Raw genomic sequence first — 18,864 nt, 5'->3', positions numbered from 1 at the left:
GCTATTGTCCTAAAAGAGCAACTGAGACAGTGGTTATGTAGATGGCTCACTAGCCATATTTAGAAAAACAAAACATTGTGTTTACCTGCATTCACTAACCATTTTTTTTTTCAGATGGCTACTCATGCTTGCAAAATGTGTTAGGTAGAGTCTATATTCCAGATGAGGCTTACCATTATATGTTACTAGTCACTTGGAGACATTTTTGAAGATTAGATTTATACTTGATTGTTTCCAATATTCAGGTGTCTTCTTTTGTTTCCTGTGATTTCTAGTGTCAGAGTGTCAAGATGGCAGGCAACAAAGCCAAGACTGGGTCTATGAATCCAAACTCATATCAAACTCTCCCCAAAACAGAGTTAATCTGGAGAATTTGGCTGAGAGTGTTGGAGAAAAGAAATAGCAGAATAATAGTAAAAGCAACAATATATCACGTGCTGAAGATATCTGATTCTCATAAATGCCATTTTAGAAGTTTCAAGGTTTCATTACATAACTCTTTGTAAAAGCACTTACTCATTTGACAAATACTTACTAGAACTTATAATCATTTATCTTAACTACAATGAAAGAATTGACTCATCCTTTACATTATTGCTTAAAAACAAGGAGAAAATACTCACCTAACTTAGAGATTCCTTTTCTATATGCCTTCCAGAATCTACATTAATACAAACCGTTAGCGACTCCTCTAGTAAAATGGTGCTCTAGCAGTATCCAGACTTATATATCTATTATACAAGTTATATAATCTAACCCTTGAAAAAAAGTAAACTTCCTTCCTTGTACAACAGGAATACTGATGCTTGCACTTCAGAGTCAATTAGTTAATAAGGCAAGTACTTATCCTGGATAAAATAGAGGGGGTCTCGATGTCGCTATAACCCAGAAGCAGCTAGGCAGGGAAAATGCAATAATCTAGAGCTCAGACTCCAGAGTTCTTATTGTCCAAGTGGGAAAACATAAAACTAAACATTAAAAATAAGATAATTTCAGCTAACTGTTATAGAGACAAAACATAATAATAGTATAACTAGCTGGAGTTTCAGCTGAAATGATCGTGATCAGGAGAAGAACTATGAGAAAACAGTATGAATTGGGACTAGAATGATGTGGGTATCTAACTTGCAGGGCCTGGGAGGGAGCCAGGGGCAATGAGAGGAATTAGCAGAGTGTTGAGTACTTACACTCTGAGCTAGAAGGATAAGGGCAGTGTGGCAGAACAGTGAACCTGAAGGACAGAGGCAAGTCAGAGTATGTGGGAGGTGCAGGCAGGGATGTCTGAGGAGATTTTAAATTTTACTCTATAGGTCAAAGGAAACCACAGAAGCAAAGATTTCAGTAGAGGAGTAACACTTTCCTTTGTGTTTTAATAAGGCCCCTCTGGCAGTATACAGATGCAGACCTATGAAGACTTATAAAGGCAGCAGTAGGAAACAGCATCCTTAGGTACAAAGCTGGTTTGATGGATTGCACTAGGACTTATGCAATGAAGACACTAAGCAGACAGAATGTGAATATTTCTTGGGGAGAGGGGTGGGAAATTAAAAGCACTTGCCAATGCACTGCATAAAAATCGTGAAAAAAAGCAAGAATACTAGGATGAGGAGGCTTATACAGTGAGGGAATGCTTGAGCCAGAGAGAAGATTCTTGGACAAAGCTTGGATAAGGAGGTACCAAATAGTTGACCACTCAATTGACCTTTGAATTTCTTCTACTTCCATACAGGTTTCCACACCTATAAGCTATACCAATTGTGTGGTGTTTTTTTTTTCCTTTTTGGGTCACACCCGGTGATGCACAGGGTTTACTCCTGGCTCATGCACTCAGGAATCGCTTCTGGTGGTTCTCAGGGGACCTTATGGGATGCTGGGAATTGAACCCGGGTGGGCTGCGTGCAAGCAAACACTGTACCCGCTGTGCAATCACTCCAGCCTCTAAGCTATACCAATTGTGAATGTCAGTTCTTTGAATCCATGGATGATGAACCCACATAAATGGAGGTAACTTGGAAATTATAATTTGCTTTTGAACGAGGGTGGAGGTGAAGCCTTGCATTGTCCAATGGTCAAACATAACGTATTTAGAGCACACAGGAGAAGTTAGGCGGAGAATAAATACCTGAAGATTCTGGACTGAAGGAAATAATTTTTGCAAATACAGACAAAGAATTAAGGACATATTAAACATTCCAGCACTTAGATCATTAAAAGAGCCAAAAAAGAGACTGTAACCAGGGAGTTTAGGTACACAAAAAATTTAGGTGTGGAATATCCCTCTTCTAAGCAGAATGTGTGTCGCTATGGTGATATAAACTGTATATATGTTGCTTGGAACTTTTAATGGGCTCTATAAAAAGAATCAAAGACTATGGCGAAGAAGCATTTTCTAAAGAGCTTACTTCTTTATTAGCTTAATCAAAGTGTCATTTGCTTATTTTAGTGAGTCAGTATTTATTTTAGTGGGTCAGTCTTCAAGTATCTTTAGAAAGACAGTAGCTTCAAACAAACAAACAAACAAACATATTGCTGTCTAGGGAAAAAAACCCAAATCGCTAAATAATTCTGTCATAGTCTGCTATTATGTGTTTTTATATAGTTATGCATTTGCTTACTTTTATCTCTTTCTCTTCTGATATTTTCAGCATTACAAGGTATTGGAAAATTTTTTTTCCTGCAAAAGTCCTCAAAAGTATATGTAATATATAATCTACAGGTACTATTCCTGAAGAAGTTTCATGAATTATTGAAAATTACCAGTTGCTCCCCTATCTATATTCAGATCAGCTGTTCAACTTTAGCAATGTATGTATCAGTCTGGCTCAAAGAGTTCACTATTCTGGTACAGAGAAATCTCTCAAGGTTGGCAGCTCAACACTTTTCCCAGATAGTTAATTTTCTTAGTACTCAGGATCCAAAGTCCCAGCGTGATGGCTAAGTGTGAAGTTTCACAAATACTTAAACAAATTTATCAGAGTAAGTCAATGGTAAACCAACAATAAATAAATAAAATTCCTTTAAAATCTCATTCTCTGTGTGTGTAAGAAAGACGTGGTATAGGACATATACATATAAGGTTGCAATTTACAAGGAAACAATTCTTGTGACAAAGGATTATATTTGAAGCTGACTTTTGAGAAAAAAAAATAGATTCCTAAAGAAACTTCAGATGACTCATTCTAAATAAATAGAATTTCTCTAAGGTCAAAAGTTAGTATTATGCATGATGGACTAAAGTGTAACTTTAGCATGTAATTATGTAAGTCAATTAGGTAAAGCATTATAATAACCTATGCTACAAAATACTACACTTATGTAGAAGGAAGGATACACACATGGATTTTGAGAAGAGAAGAAATGAGGAGCCAGGAGGACTGGCCCCATGGTTGGAAGCTTGCCACAGGGTGGGCGTGGCAGGGGGCACGTGGGGGGGGGAAGTTACAACAGAGAAGAAACCACTATGACAATGATAGTTGATCACTCTGGGCAAGAACTGAGTGCTAAAAGGAGTAAAGGGATATACATGATAACCTTTCAGTCCTCTGTTGCAAACCATAATGCCCAAAAGGAGGGAGGGAAGGAGGGAAGGAGTAGTGGAGGGAGGGAAAGAGAGAGAGAGAGACAGAGACAGAGAAAGAGAGAGAAAGAAGTGCAAGCCATAGAGGTATGGTGGGGGGGGGATTGAGGATAACGGTGGTGGGAAATATGCACTGGTGAAGGGACAGGTGTTGGAGCATTGTATAACTGTAACCGAATTGTGAACAACTTTGTAACTGTATACCACGTTGATTCAATTAAAAAAAGATTAAATTAAAATTATGGGGTTATTGGTAGAAGCAAGTCTACTGTGTGTGGGGGGGGAGGAGGTTTTGGGGGATGATATAATCATGTTGGCATGAATACTTGAGAGGGCCAGGATATACAAAGCACAGAATATTGAATACAAAGAAGAAAATTATCTGTCTGGGAAGCCATACTGTTGAGTTATATGCCCCAAGAGTGCCAACTGTACCACAGGGGTGCTTTCTTTTAGCCAAACCACTGTAAAATAAGGCCCATCTTTAAAAAAAACAAAAAAATCAACAGTGGCATGACTGACCTCTGAGGTCCTCTGTACTAGAACTGATGTTATGAAAGTGTTCCAATTTGCTTACTGAAATCAGTTTTTTTAATTAAACAGTTCTCTTAGTCATCTTTCACAGCACATGTTCTTTAAAAATGATTTTGCATTATGATAAAAGCAGTTTGCATTAAAACCAGGATATTAGTCACTCATGCATCTGTGCGATTCGCAGGCTGATCTTTTCTATTAGTCCTGCCATAATATCACACTGGAAAAAAAAATTTCCTTCCAGGATCCTTATCATTATTGTAGAGTAGTTGTTCTTTGAGTTTCTTGCCTTGTTTTTGAGATCACCTTATTATGCAACATCTGCTCTGAATTTCAAATGTGATAAACAGAGTATGAGTCTCAGTGGCAGATGGCTAATGACCAGTAGTGACAGGGCATTCAAGCCTGCCTTGTTTTCTGAGAAGTGATATTTTCATGTTAATTCGCTCTGTGTCCTGCAAAGATGAGACAAATCACCTGCCCATAATTCAGGCAAAGTGGAAACCACCAGGAGCCAAGAACGCCATGACTTGCTTCCTTTCCGAGGAAGAAGGGAGAAGGCTCTGGGTAACTTTCCTCATCTCGCAGTGCAGGGATCAGGCAGTCACTTTGCAAAACGTCAGGCTGAGAAAGATGAATCAGGTCTGGACATCTAGCACTGACACCACAGCCACTATTTACCTCGAGCACATACTATTCGTGAAAATAGATATATCCCAGAAGCAGAAAACAGGTGTTATTAACAGTGTGTGTCAAACTCTCAAGTCTGGGTTTTGTAAAATAAATCTAATAATCCGTTTTATCGCCTCCTGGAAATAATACAACAACAGAAATCTCTAAGAAACATTCAATTCAAGATAAAATGAAATCTAATTCACACAGAAAATGACCCAGAGAGACACATAAAACTCGAGCTGTTTTTGGCCCTTTCAAGCTCTGCAGAATTCATGGTATCAAAGAGACACATAAATAACATGATTATTTATTCCAAGACTGAGTCATCCAGAGAGGCCATATGTTTAGGTACAACAGTATTCAGATAAACTCTGAAAGCAACATTCTATACAATGATTGTAATTCTCTGTTCCCAAAAGTTTGATCATCATAACAAATATTCTCTTGATCTAATCATCAATACATCTCGTAAGTGAACCTATACAAAAGAAATTTTACTTTCCGGTTATGTGCTATAAAAGTCAATCAGAACCTCAATTAGTTAAAACTTCCTACTAACTAGATTATCCTGCATACCATTCATATGAGGAAATCATTCACAGAAATAAAAGTGTTAACTAAAAATAAATACTTATATTTGTTAAGTCTTTGCCCTAAAACTATTCATTTCATTCTCTAACCTCTTTTTTTGGTACAGAAAAGGGTTATTTGTGTGTATGTGGGGGAAAGAGCTTTCAGGTGGTACCCAGGAGGCCCAGGGGCCCTACCTGCAATTCTTGGGTAACTAGGCTTTAGGTTCAATGTAAGGATCCAAAGGTGTGATGTGGTACTGGGGATTAGCCAGGCCACCATGTCGGTGCTCTAGACCTCCAGGGCTCTACCAAGGGGTGCCGGGGAGCCATGTAAAGCTAGGAATCAACCCTTCTGCTATCTCCTAGCCCACTATCAACTACTCAAATATGTGTGTGCACTCCACCTAAAATCTTATCCAGTTTATAACTCACTTCTAAATAATGTTTACTCAAGCCCCCTTCATATCATCATATATGTTATATATATGTGTATATATATATATATATATGAAAGATCTACTTGGAAATTCAGATAAGCAGAATGAAAACAATGCCACCAAAAGTCTTTAAGAACCTTTTTCTATTAGGCTTAAAGGAAGAACAAACTGCTAGTCATACATCATCCAGCTTGTTCACCTCTAACTAGTTTTCAGTGATCTGTGAATACCAAGAATTTGGAATGGCACTGGAATTTAAGCTTCTTATAAGGTTTTATGAATTAGAAAAAAAGGAGAGGGGCTGAAGCGACTGCACATCGGGGAGGGTGTTTCCTTTGCATGAGTCCGACCCGATTCCAAAATGGACCCCTGAGGACCACTAGGAGTGATTCCTGAATGCAGAGTCAGGAGAAGCCCCTAAGCATCGCCGGGTGCAACCCAAAAAACAAAAGTAAAATAAAATTAAAAAAAAATAAAAATTAAAAATAATAAATTTTATTAAAAAAAGAGAGAAAAAGAAGAAAAACCTGACAGTCAGTATTTCAGCATTACATGGTATAGTTGTGCCCTAGAATCAGTAATAATTATAATATTTATATGATTATGAATGATATTTCACATAAAGTCCCCCCAATTTTTTAAGCCATCAGAAGAAGATTGAACTATGCTGGAGTGACAGCACAGCGGGTAGGGCCTTTGCCTTGCACACAGCCGACCCGGGCTCGATTCCTCTGTCCCTCTCAGAGAACCCAGCAAGCTACCAAGAGTATCTCGCCCACACGGCAGAGCCTGGCAAGCTCCCCGAGGCATATTCGATATGCCAAAAACAGTAACAACGAGTCTCACAATGGAGACGCTACTGGTGCCTGCTCGAGCAAATCGATGAACAATGGGACGACAGTATTACAGTGCTACTATAATATCTAAGGTCAGATCAGTAAATATGCAAATATATATTTTCAATAATTTTAATATGTATTAAAAGTAAAATATTTTTGGTTTTTCTTCTTTTTTTGAGGGGGGTGAGGGGGCTCGTGGGCAACATGTGGCATGCCCTGAGGCAATTCCTAGCTCCGTGCTTAAGAGTGAACCCTGGCTGCGCTTCATGACCATATGCAGTGGCGGAAACAAAAACCAGGGCCAACTGCATTCAACACAAGGGCCTTAACCCTTGTACTATCTCTCAGTTTTATCAGAGTTCTAAAATCTATGAGCTCTTAGATATATGCCATTTTAAACATCCACTTGATTATATTAAATACATTTAACTATATTTACTGAGTTCGGAAAACTCAAATTCTGGTGGATTTCTTAAGGAAATAAATTTATTCCTTAATAGACTTTGGTTTGGAGCGATAGCACAGCAGGTAGGGTGTTGCCTTACACACGGCCGACTGCAGCTGATTCCTCTGCCCTTCTCGGAGAGCCCGGGAAGCTACCGAGAGTATCCCGCCCACATGGCAGAGCCTGGCAAGCTACTCGTGGTGTATTCGATATGCCAAAAACAGGAACAACAAGTCTCACTATTGAGATGTTACTGGTTCCCGCTCGAGCAAATCAATGAACAACGGGATGACAGTGCAACAGTGACAGTGCTTAATAGACTTTAACAGTGAAAGTGTCCGAGTAAACAGCAAGGTGATTCTCAGTACCTTTATGGTTTCAGTGGGCACGCCAGGATCTGGAACTTTATCCAAATACGTAGTCAAGTCTTGATCAACGTGTTCAAACACTAATGTTAGTTTGGTTTCTCTGTCTGTTCGTGACACTGTGCACACATCAAACAGCCTAAAAGAAAAAAAAGATACTAAGTTGGTGGCAGTAAGCAGTCACTTATACACATTACAGATATCCCTCAATTAAATAAGTAAATAGTAATAGTAACCATGATAATGGCCAGAGCAGATCATTTCCTGTAATAACATCTAAGAATACCTACTAGGATCTGACCCTTCATTTCAATAGGAGAGTTATGGAAAGAAGCTCTTAGCGATGAAAGTTCACAAACTTATTGGGGCCTATGGCATCCTTTTCATTCTTCATGCCCCCCTCCTTCCAAGTTTCTCTTCTTTAAACAAAAAGTGACCATCAATTTTACTGCTTTGGATAGTTCCACTGACACTCCCTATCCCAACCCGTTAGTTATCATCTACTTTAGAAATCACTGGCTTGGAGCATTTGATTAAACGGTGACAAAGAATTTTACAGGAGAGGCTGGAGCAATAGCACAGTGGGTAGGGCGTTTGCCTTGCACGTGGCTAACCAGGGTTCTATTACCAGCATTCCATATGGTCCCCTGAGCACCGCCAGCAGTGATTCCTGAGTGCAAAGTCAGGAGTAACCCCTGAGCATCGCCAGGAATGATTCAAAAAGAAAAAAAAAAGAATTTTACAGGAGGAGAGAAAGCAGCATAACTCCAGCATGTGAATGTCTGCTGGTGAGTTTCTTTTGTTTATCTCTTAGGTGTAACTTGCTGGTACAGATAGTTTTAAAAACCACAGCCTAGGAAAAGTATGTTTCTTCTCAGCAAACAGTAATAATTATTAAAGACACAGATTAAGCATTTTGGTGCGGTGGTCTCTCTGAAATAAAGGTATTCCTGGTATTTAAGGTGTTATAATCATGCTTGTGAAAGCAAGTATGATGGAACATGGAGAAATTTAGTTCTAAAGAGTCTTCTTGGTGAGTAAAAACCATCTCCCTGGAAAGGGCAAAAAAAAAAAAAAATCTTCCTCAAAATTCCAAATACCGGGGCTGAAGCAATAGCACAGCGGATAGGGCGTTTGCCTTGCACGTGGCCGACCTGGGTTGATTCCCAGCATCCCATATGGTCCCCTGAGCACCGCCAGGGGTGATTCCTGACTGTAGAGCCAGGAGTAACCCCTGAGCATTGCCAGGTGTGACCCAAAAACAAACAAACAAGAATTCCAAATACCTTGCTAATAAAAACTCTGGAATCTCATCCTGTGCATATATGTATGTGTGCATGTACGTGTGTGTGTGTGTGTGTGTGTGTGTGATCTGAGACTGCATCAGTAAACTTGACCAGTCTTAAGTGATGCAAATTAACGAACTTTATTATTAAATTCAGATGGCAAATTCAATTTCCTCCTTAAAATGCAACAACTAACTACAACTCTAAGTTTCAAAAATAAGTCCTTAGTCAAAAGAACTTTCAAGGACTTATTCCCCCCTTTTGTTTCAACCATATAGAGCACCCTATGTAGTATATAAAATGCTGACTGTAACACTGGAAGAAAGAAATGAAACACCCCTAAGAATTTCTCAGTAAATTTCTTGACAGAGTGCAATATAAACACCAAGAAAAGTTAATAAATGCCATTCACACTATTGTCTGTTGTCTTTAAAAACATCTTCAAAAAAAAGCTTGCTATAAATATTCATTCAAGCCAGTAACTAAAATGCAAGGTAGACGTAAGTGTCCACTTTGTCTTTTGCTGGTGAAAAATTTTTCCTGCCTACATGGTTCATCATGACACCCTACTACATTTCTGGGACATATGTGCCCCTCAACACTTGGTATTTCCCCTTTAAACTTTAAAGAAACTGAAGAGCCTATAATTAACTCAAAGCTGGGGGTGGGAGAAGCAACACATACTTCACAGCCAGATCTAAACTGCTTTTTAATTAGGGGCAGTTTGGGCTAAGTTCTAAAACTCCATTAAAATAAATTATGATCAAGTGAATTTCCCTCTTCATTTCTCGATTTACAAATATTCTGATTTTTTTTTCTTTTTGGTGGGGGGAAGGATTGTTCTACTCCTGCCAGTATTTGGGGGTGGCTCTTGGTGCTTAGGACACGGCGTGGTACCGGGCTCCAATCAGGGCGACCCACTTCCAGAGAGCACTTACTCAAGCCAAACCTGATTTCTCTAGCCCCTAATTACAAAGTTTAAATCATCTACTTCGAAACTTAATCCCCCCCTATGTTCTAGAGTACTTTGAAGTCACTGAGAGGACTTCTAAAAAAATTACCCTAAGGGATAAGAAGCCGATACTGATAAATGATAACATACTAGAAAAAAAGTGATTGCTATCACACATGGATTTGATGCCTGTAAAAGTTTATTAAAGCTTTTCCAGGGGCTGGAGCGATAGCACAGCGGGTAGGGCGTTTGCCTTGCATGAGGCCGACCTGGGTTCAATTCCCAGCATCCCATATGGTCCCCTGAGCACCGCTAGGGGTGATTCCTGAGTATAGAGCCAGGAGTGACCCCTGTGCATTGCTGGGTGTGACACAAAAAGCAAAAAAAAAAAAAAATCTTTTCCAGATTGGTAACGGAGGGTGACTATCATTTATTCAGACTCTATTTTGGGGCGGGGCGGGTATACAATGACATGTCCTGCTGAGGGGGCTTCTAGAAGAGATTTGTGATGTGGTCGCGAGTCTGGAGGGTGTCTAGGCTCAGCTGCTACCTAGGTAACTGCACAGTCTGGCCAAATGAGCGTGGGGGGAGCAGGGCTGTGAGTACTGCAGAGTAGGGAGGTGGACAGAGAGGGCCTGTGACTGTCGTCACAACAGGCCATGAGGAAGCACAATGGGTTTGGCTGGAAGAGACTGGGAATGGACATCCTAGTGCACAGGGACACCTCGAGGGCAAGAAAACTACTGCAGATTAAGGGAGAGGTCCAAGGGTTTGAGGAACTTCATGGAGAGGGGTCCAACCTCCTGAGGGTCTGTCTGCTGAAGGTAACCACTCCCAACCTCCCTGGTAACCTCCTTAGCAAAGGACTTTTACCTGGGAAGAAGCCCCACGTGGGGGCAGGTTGGAGAAACCCTATAAAGGCCACCTTGAACAAGGGAAGGGCGTGCATATGCTGCCAGAGCCCATGTGCTGCTTGTGCCCATGCAGCCGAGCATATGTGCTGCCCACATCTCCCCTCTTGAGATGTGTACTTTCATGCTTTTGTGTCTAATGCTAGGATGTGTGTAGGGGCTCTCTCCGACCCTGAAGAAGCCCGTGTTCTCTCTTGAGTGCACTTAACTCTCTCTCTCTCTCTCTCTCTCTCTCTCTCTCTCTCTCTCTCTCACCCCCGACCCCCACACCTTAAAAATCCTCTAAATAAAACCTATTTATTCACACACACACACACACAAAGAAAACTACTGCAAGAAGATTTCGAAGAAAGTGTCCAAAAATCTATCAGACACACATGAGAGTTCCAGAGTCTTTTTTTTTTCTTTTTGGGTCACACCTGACGATGCACAAGGGTTACTCCTGGCTTTCCACTCAGGAATTACTCCTGGCAGTGCTCAGGGGACTATATGGGATACTGGGAATTGAACCCGGGTCGGCCTCATGCAAGGCAAACGCCCTACGTGCTGTGCTATCGCTCCAGCCCCTCCAGAGTCTTTTAAAGACAACCTTCTTTTGAACAATTCAACTTTTCCCTTCCTTTTGAAGGAAAAGGGGTTCCACAATGACCAAGCTTCTTTATACCTGATATTTGTTTTTGTAATGAAATAAAATGGCCATGAGCCCAGAGTGACAGGTATCACTGTATCACTGTCATCCACTGATCATTGATTTTTCTCGAGTGGGTGCCAGTAACGTCTTCATTTGTCCTAGCCCTGAGATTTTAGTAGCCTCTCTTTACTCATTCTTTCCAGCAGTGCTTCATTGGAGGCTCTTTCAGGGTAAAGAGAATGAGACCCATCATTGTTACTGTATTTGGCATATCGAGAATGCCTCGGAGAACTTGCCAGGTTCTGCCGTGCAGGTAGGATGCTCTTGGTAGGTTCTCTGAGAGGGAGAACTAGACTATAAGAGGTCACGCACTTCCGGGAGCGTTGTTTTGTAGTCTGTGGATCTTGGCCACTGATGGGATTACATGCCGCAGGGGGCAGTATGTGGGTGTGGTTGCCAAGCTACTGGAAAATGGGGGATCTGATTGGAGGAGGCAGGTTAGAGATCTCAGTCCCAGGTCCTGCACACCTGGTTTCCTCTGCCGGTTCCTTCATGTGTGAGGCTCGTCCGAACATGCGGAGAGGGGCCTTGAGCATGGCAGTGGCTGGGTTCTGGTGGTCTTCGGCTGCTTGGGCTCTGCTTGGGGTGAAGAGGGAAATTCAAGCTGCCCTGCTTTGAGGGACCCTGGTGAAGACAGCCAGGCGCGGGGGCAAGAGACTCTTCCTTTTGAAGAAGGAAAAGGAGTTCTACAATGACCATGCTTCTTTAAACCCTGATATTTGTTTTTGTAATGAAATAAAATGGCCGTGAACCCAGAGTGACAGGTACAAACATTAAATGCAAACATGGAAACTGCACTGTTAAGAGTTGTTTCTCAAGCATTCATCTAAAAAAATATTTCCATACAATTAGTAAATCTTCTTAACAGAAAACAGAGTTTATCATCACCTCAGATCAACAATGATTGTAATGACTCCAGTTCTTCTTGCACTCGCAGTGTGTAAAATGTTACACAGTTTAGCAATTTCCAAAAGAAAAAAGATAATGCGACAGAGCTGCAATTGAAGAATGAAGTGAACCAAAAACTCTGCTGACCCTGCAGGTCACCTGCTCCCAGACGGTTGCTCGTTACCTAACAGCTCGAGCCAAGTCGGCTAGGTTGCTTCATCGAACTGAAACCGCTTTATTTTTTGTATGACTCAATTCAAGGAGAGCATCCAACACTCGAGTTATATTCTTCCAATATATATCCCTCTCTTCAAAATATTACGGCTCACTGATGCCACCTGGGACTGGTCTCCACCCACCAGATAGGCAAAGAGAGAAAAAGGCACAGAAGTCAGAGTTAATTATCCGGTAAGTTTTTACTGTGAAAAAACCTTGAGAAAAGACACTCCTTTTTTATTTAAATTTTTTTTATTAGTGAATCACTGTGAGGTACAGTTATAGACTTACAAACTTTCATGCTTGCATTTCAGTCATACAACAGTCAAGTGCCCATCCCTCCACCAGTGCCCATTTTCCACCACCAATGGTCCCAGCATCCCTCCACCCCCACCTCAACCCCGCCTCTGTGGCAGGGCATTCCCTTTTGCTTTCTCTCCTTTTGGCTGTTGTGGTTTGCAGTAGAGGTATTAAGTGACCATCATGTTCGGTCTATAGTCTACTTTCAGCTTGCATCTCCCATCCCGAACGGGCCCTCCTAGCACCCTTTACTTAGAAGACACTCATTTTTAATTGGTGGAAATGGAAAGAAACATGTGTGACTGTGTGTGGAGCACAGCTTTCTTGTATAAATAATGTACGTAAATATATATGCCTCGAGGTCTCAGAAAGAAAGGTCTAAGGTAGATGTGCCTAACTCAGGTTCAAGGAGAGAACTTTTTGTTCTATTTAAAAATTTTTAAGGCGGTGCATATGCTGCCTGAGCCCAGGTGCTGTTTGTGCCCACGTGGCTGAGCACATGTGTCGCCCGCATCTTCAGACCCCTTGAGATGTGTACTTTCATACTTTTGTGTCTAAAGCTCGGTTACGTGTAGGGGCTTCCTCCACCCTTGGGGAAAAAAAAAAAGTTCTCTCTCTCTTTTTTTTTTTTTTTGCTTTTTGGGTCACACTCGGCAATGCACAGGGGTCATTCCTGGCTCATGCACTCAGGAATCACCCCTGCCGGTGCTCAGGGGACCATATGGGATGCTGGGATTCGAACCTGGGTCGGCCGCGTGCAAGGCAAACGCCCTACCTGCTGTGCTATCACTCCAGCCCCCTTCTTTTTTTTTTAATTTTTTTCCATTGTTCTCTCTTGAGCGCGTTATTCTTACTATTCTCTCTTCCACTTATCCCTTCCTCCTTCCCTCAGAAACCTCCAAATAAAATCTATTTACTTCAAAAAACAAATTTTAAGGCATCTTTTACTAACTTCATTTGGAAAATGGAGAGCTTAATATTCTCCCTGGAAATTCACAAAAGATATAGGGAAGAACAAGTGCTAGGAGGAACTGAAAGATTTCATCACCCCTCCCCCCACCAGCACTCTCTGGCTGCAGCACCAACCACTGACATTCTATAGACCGAGTGTACCACTTAAAAACTTTTTTGAAATTATAGCTCTATAGTGAAATATGGAATTTGTAGTGGGGGTGGTTTGGGCAACACCTTGCATTGTTTAGGGGGCACTTCCTGACTGTGCTCAAGAGTGACCCCTGGTGGTGCCTGAGGGACCATCTGTGGTGCTGGGGGTGCAAATAGGGAAGGGTCACATGCAAGGCAGCACCTTCCCTCTTATTATTTTCTCTCCAGATCCCAAATATATTTCCCTTTAGCTTATTGTTTCATAAATGTTATCACAGCAAAAATTAAGTTATATCAGGCATGATAGGTACAACACGCATTTTGTATCAATAGTAACCTTAGGAGTTTCAGAACATAATATTTACGATGGTTTTCACCTGCAACATCTCCCTTTGGAATTAGCCCAAATCAAATAATAGCCACTTTGCTGAGCAATAAAGAGAAGATAGATACTTTAATACAACAAAAAGTCTCACATAAAGCAATTCAGCTAAACAAGAACTGAAGTCCCTGGTATTTGGCATGAGACTAACAATCTGTAACATATTTATATAAATCAATGAGGAATGTGGCCAGGCTGCCTATAACCCGTACACTTACAAAAGAGCCAGGCAGGTCTGAACATTTGAACATAAATACTAGAAAATAAAACTTCAACTATATGATTCTCTGAGTTGACTGACTTTCTAAAATGTTTTTTTTGGTGAGTCAGTAAATGGACTGACTCACCAAAGTGATTGCAGAACTGAGTTTTGTAAGCGAAATATAACCATACTATGTTGAATACGAATACAGTATGGCAAATGACTTTCAGAGAAAATTAATACTACTGTTCAGTATTGATCCATTAGAGCTTAGCTCCATGTGATCAAAGTACGCGTTCAAATAGTAGAAGTAAAAAAGTAAACCCAAGAAAGCATATAATTTTCAGCATATGCTAAGACTATGGATCCAGCTTAGCTGTGCAAAATGCATTCTAGAAAGGCAGAGAGGTTGTTATCATTTCACAGTAAAGCCATCCAGCCCCCTAACAATGCTCTAAATGTAAGTTCTCTTGCTGCCTCCGTTGCCCTGACCCTCCCTCAGCTGCAGGGCAGAGTAAGCAGTGCCGTCCAGAATAGCACTCAGCCTTCCAGCTGCCCCAGTGATGTAATTATCTCTAGGACATCTCTGTAATTATCTCTGATAATAAAATATCTTCATGAATCAACTCTGCATCCTACCCATTGTAATTCTTAATGACTGCTTCCTGTTCATGTTCTCCATGTAACTTGCTATTCTGGATCTATTGCATAGGCCAGTTGTCTTCATCTAATGGATGGGATTACAGCCAATGGGTTTGGGGTTTCCAAAGATTACAATTTACAAAGGTTGCCCAAACAACAAGCTTTGTAAACACATGCCTGCCTTTCCATTGTAGCTCTATTAAAAGGGAAATCTGCATCGTTTGCTGTGATTAAACTTTGACATGTCACAGGAAGTTCTATGAGGATTTTTTTCCTGTCACTTTTCCCCCCGCCCAACTCGTAAATGTTTGCACATCAAATAATTCAAGAGCTGAGAGATGTCTGGCATAGCTGCTGAAGTGTGTTAAACAAAATTCCATCTGAACTATAGCCAGAAGTTGGAATCGAGAATATTTTTATCTCTAACCTTTTCCTCTATAGACCACGAAGTGTATACTGTGGCAACAACTTGTATGCACAAAATTTATGTTCATACATCCCACTAGCTCTTTACTGTTGGATACTTTCCAGGAAGTATTTTTGCTCATTCTAAACATGAACAGTGTGTACATTTACTCTCAAACAACACTGAATGGTCACACTCCTGAAGGATTAGCCCTCCTACAACCTGCCTCCCCCCAAAACAGTAGTAAGTGTGCTGCTAGAATAAAATTACCATTTTTTAAAAATTAGTATCTACTACTGAACCACTGTACCCAGTTTGGGGATTCCAATATATCTAAAACCTGTTTTGTCTTTCTTTATCTTTCTAATTTATTTTTGTGGGTCATACCCAGTGGTGCTCAGGGCTTATTTCTGGCTCTCTGAATAGGAGCCACTCCCGGCAGTGCTTGGGACACCATGCGGGATGCCTGGATCAAACCCAGGTCACTTATGTGCAAGGCAAGTGCCCTACTCATTGTACTATCACTCTGACACCCCTATTTATCTTTTAAACTTTTTAAATTAAGTATTATAATATTTTAATACTACTGAAGCATTTCATAGCTGTAGAGCAACTATGCGAATTCCTCCGTTACTGTATCATTTTTAAGAATCTCACGACTCTAGTGAGGGAAAGAAAACTGATATTAAGAACATAAGTAAGATATACATTAATGTAGTCATATCCATTCCAAATAAATTAAATACAATAAAACTTCATGAATCACACCAGAGTAAATTCACACTACATCCAATTACAGTAGACATCTGTGCTGTCTGCATTTCTAACATGCGTTACTTCTAAAAACCATATCCTCAACTTTTTTTCTTTGAGGAACCACTCCTACCCCACAAGTAGGCAATATGAGTTTGTGGGTCTGGGCCCAGAATGGCATGTAAACTGCCCAGGACAGACTGACAATGATTGATTTGGGGATAGAGCCATGAGAATCAGTCCCAGGAATCTTAACAGGATAGCTGGGAAAGTAAAGTTCTCTTTATACTAGGATTACGAAGCTGGCAACACACATAAGCCTGCAGCTGCTGACGGTCATCTCTGCCATCTTTGGCGGGTCTTCCAAGGAATACAGCCCACACAAAAGAGAGGCAGAACCAAGAGACTCTATGGCATTATTTTAGCACCCGGAACACGTTGTACCCTAACTACCCCTAGATTTAGGCATTGTATAAATCAAAAGCATTAATTAGTTAGATGAGACAGTCACATTGCTTTTGTGTTTACCCAGTTAAGAGTGGGTTCTTGTAATATGCAACAAAAATATAATCGTAAGTATTTCTTGTGATTACATATTGAGTCTTCCTATCGAAGACTGCACTGGTTCTTCGTGTAACTTCCTCCAGGAAATAATTTTTTAAATAATTAAATTAAATATATTTAATTTGAAGGCTGGGATTTTCAAGGTTACTGATAGATGAATCTTGGGTATACAATATTTCAACACTAATCCCACCACCAGAAGTATCAACTTCCCCCCACCGGTGTTTCCCTGCTCCCTCCCGCTCATCCATCCCACTGTCCTTTGTCCCCCACCTCATTCCCCAACCCTCTGATTTGACAGGCCATTTCAAAGTTCAGTGGTCACAGTTTAGATCTTGCATTTTCAGCATTGCTGGGTCACTGCTATGGTTATATAGCTATACTGCTTTCCCCACATCACTTTCATATATATATGTATATATATACTTATATATAACTTACATTAACTTACTTATATTTATGCCACTCACTCACATCACCCTTGACCTCTGTTGCCCCATTATGTCCCTTTCTCATCTTCTTCCTTCACCCATCCTTCCATTCTAAATTTCTTTCCTTCTCAGTCTTTCTCCTTCCTATATTTTGGTGAATAGAGAAAATTTAAGAAGAAAAAAAAAAAGAAACAGGAGGAGGAAGAGACAGACAAACTCACTGAAACAGAAATGTGGAAGCTAGTACAAGAAAGGATTCAATGAGTAAGAGGAAACAAGAAGTATTTAAAAGAAATACAAAGATAAAGAGTTTAGTTAATTTAAAAGTTGTAGCCAACGCTCTGAGACAGATTTTCCTGAAAGCCTCAATCAAAAAACTCCTCTAAGTGCTATAAGGACAGTAGTAGAGGTTCTTGGGGACTTTGGTGGTAGTGAGGTAAAGTAACTGTACATTAAAATCATAAATTTTAACACTACTGTAACTATGCTACCTAAATGACAACAGGAATTTTTACAAACCCTTTATCTATTGCTAAAAAGTGAAAATGGACAGGACATCAAAGCAATAATAAGCTGTATACAGGAAAACTTTTTGGTGTGTTTGTACTGTTATAATAGTATAAGATATAATTTGCATTACAGCAAATATTTAATGTAATAAATGTGTGCATATGAAGAAACTGCTCACATGTGATCAGAACAAATCTAGCACACTATGAGCTTGGCTCTAAAACTATTTTAAATGTCTGAATGGGTAGCAGGAAACCTGTATACGGTTCGTTCTGCTCATACTCAGGATGAATTCCTGAAATGGACACTAAGTAACAGACTTCAAGCGCTTTCATAGTCCCACACACACTACAGCTACTCTGACGTCAACGAACACAATTCTTCAAACTGTTAATGCATTTTATCTGAATGAAGGGCAGAGAAAACAATAAGATAGCCGTATCAAGTTGTTATGTGAACTACATAATTACTTTAGAACAAATTTTTAGATAGAGTAAAATGTAAAATCATGAAAATACATTATTATATTGATAGAAGAATATAATTGAAACAAAATGTTCAGTGAGTGAATTCTGGACATCTCAATTTCAAAATATCTACATACAACAGAGATCATCCCCCCCTTTTATCCTCTCTTTATTTTGATGTATGATACACACGATACACACACACACACACACACACACACACACACACACACACGACAGACATCCAGAGAGAGAGAGAGAGAGAGAGAGAGAGAGAGAGAGAGAGAGAGAGAGAGAGAGAATTTAAAGAAGAGGATTACCTAACCCTGACTTGAGGAAAAGATTTGTAGAGAAAGTGATAAATAAGCAGAAATTATCAGGAGTTAGCCAAGCAAATGGCAAAATAAGGGTTTTGCATGTGAGCTGTGAGAGCTGAAGACCCATAGGAAAGGAACCTTGTTACACCCTAAGAAACTTTTATCATGTAAAAACGAGCATCTTTCAACTTTTAAATAGGTCATTTGAATGGGCATGGATAAGATAGGAATAATGGTGTGAAGACCAGCAAGAGGACTAAAATGGTGTTGCAGTTCTACAGGGAAAATAAAGAGGGCCTGTCCTAAAAGAACTGGCAACAAGAACAGAGAGGACAGTACAGATTCCAGAAATATTTAGGAGGTTGAATTGGCAGGACATGCAAATAAGTGTCTGAATG

The 18,864-nt window shown here is 40.3% G+C and overlaps 1 protein-coding gene across 1 annotated transcript in view; it reads right to left on the bottom strand.

Moving 5' to 3' along the window:
* The window catches only part of CDK6 (cyclin dependent kinase 6), a 216,167-nt gene that overhangs the window by 153,670 nt on the left and 43,633 nt on the right, over positions 1 to 18,864 (bottom strand). Inside the window, exon 2 of the mRNA XM_004602179.2 lies at positions 7,448 to 7,583. Coding sequence (XP_004602236.2) covers positions 7,448 to 7,583 — 136 coding nt within the window. The remainder of the gene's footprint in view (positions 1 to 7,447; positions 7,584 to 18,864) is intronic.

Source organism: Sorex araneus, chromosome 1, assembly GCF_027595985.1.
Source record: "Sorex araneus isolate mSorAra2 chromosome 1, mSorAra2.pri, whole genome shotgun sequence".
NCBI lineage: Eukaryota > Metazoa > Chordata > Mammalia > Eulipotyphla > Soricidae > Sorex > Sorex araneus.
The sequence above is the reverse complement of the archived record's forward strand: the minus strand, read 5'-3'. Positions and strand labels throughout refer to the sequence as shown.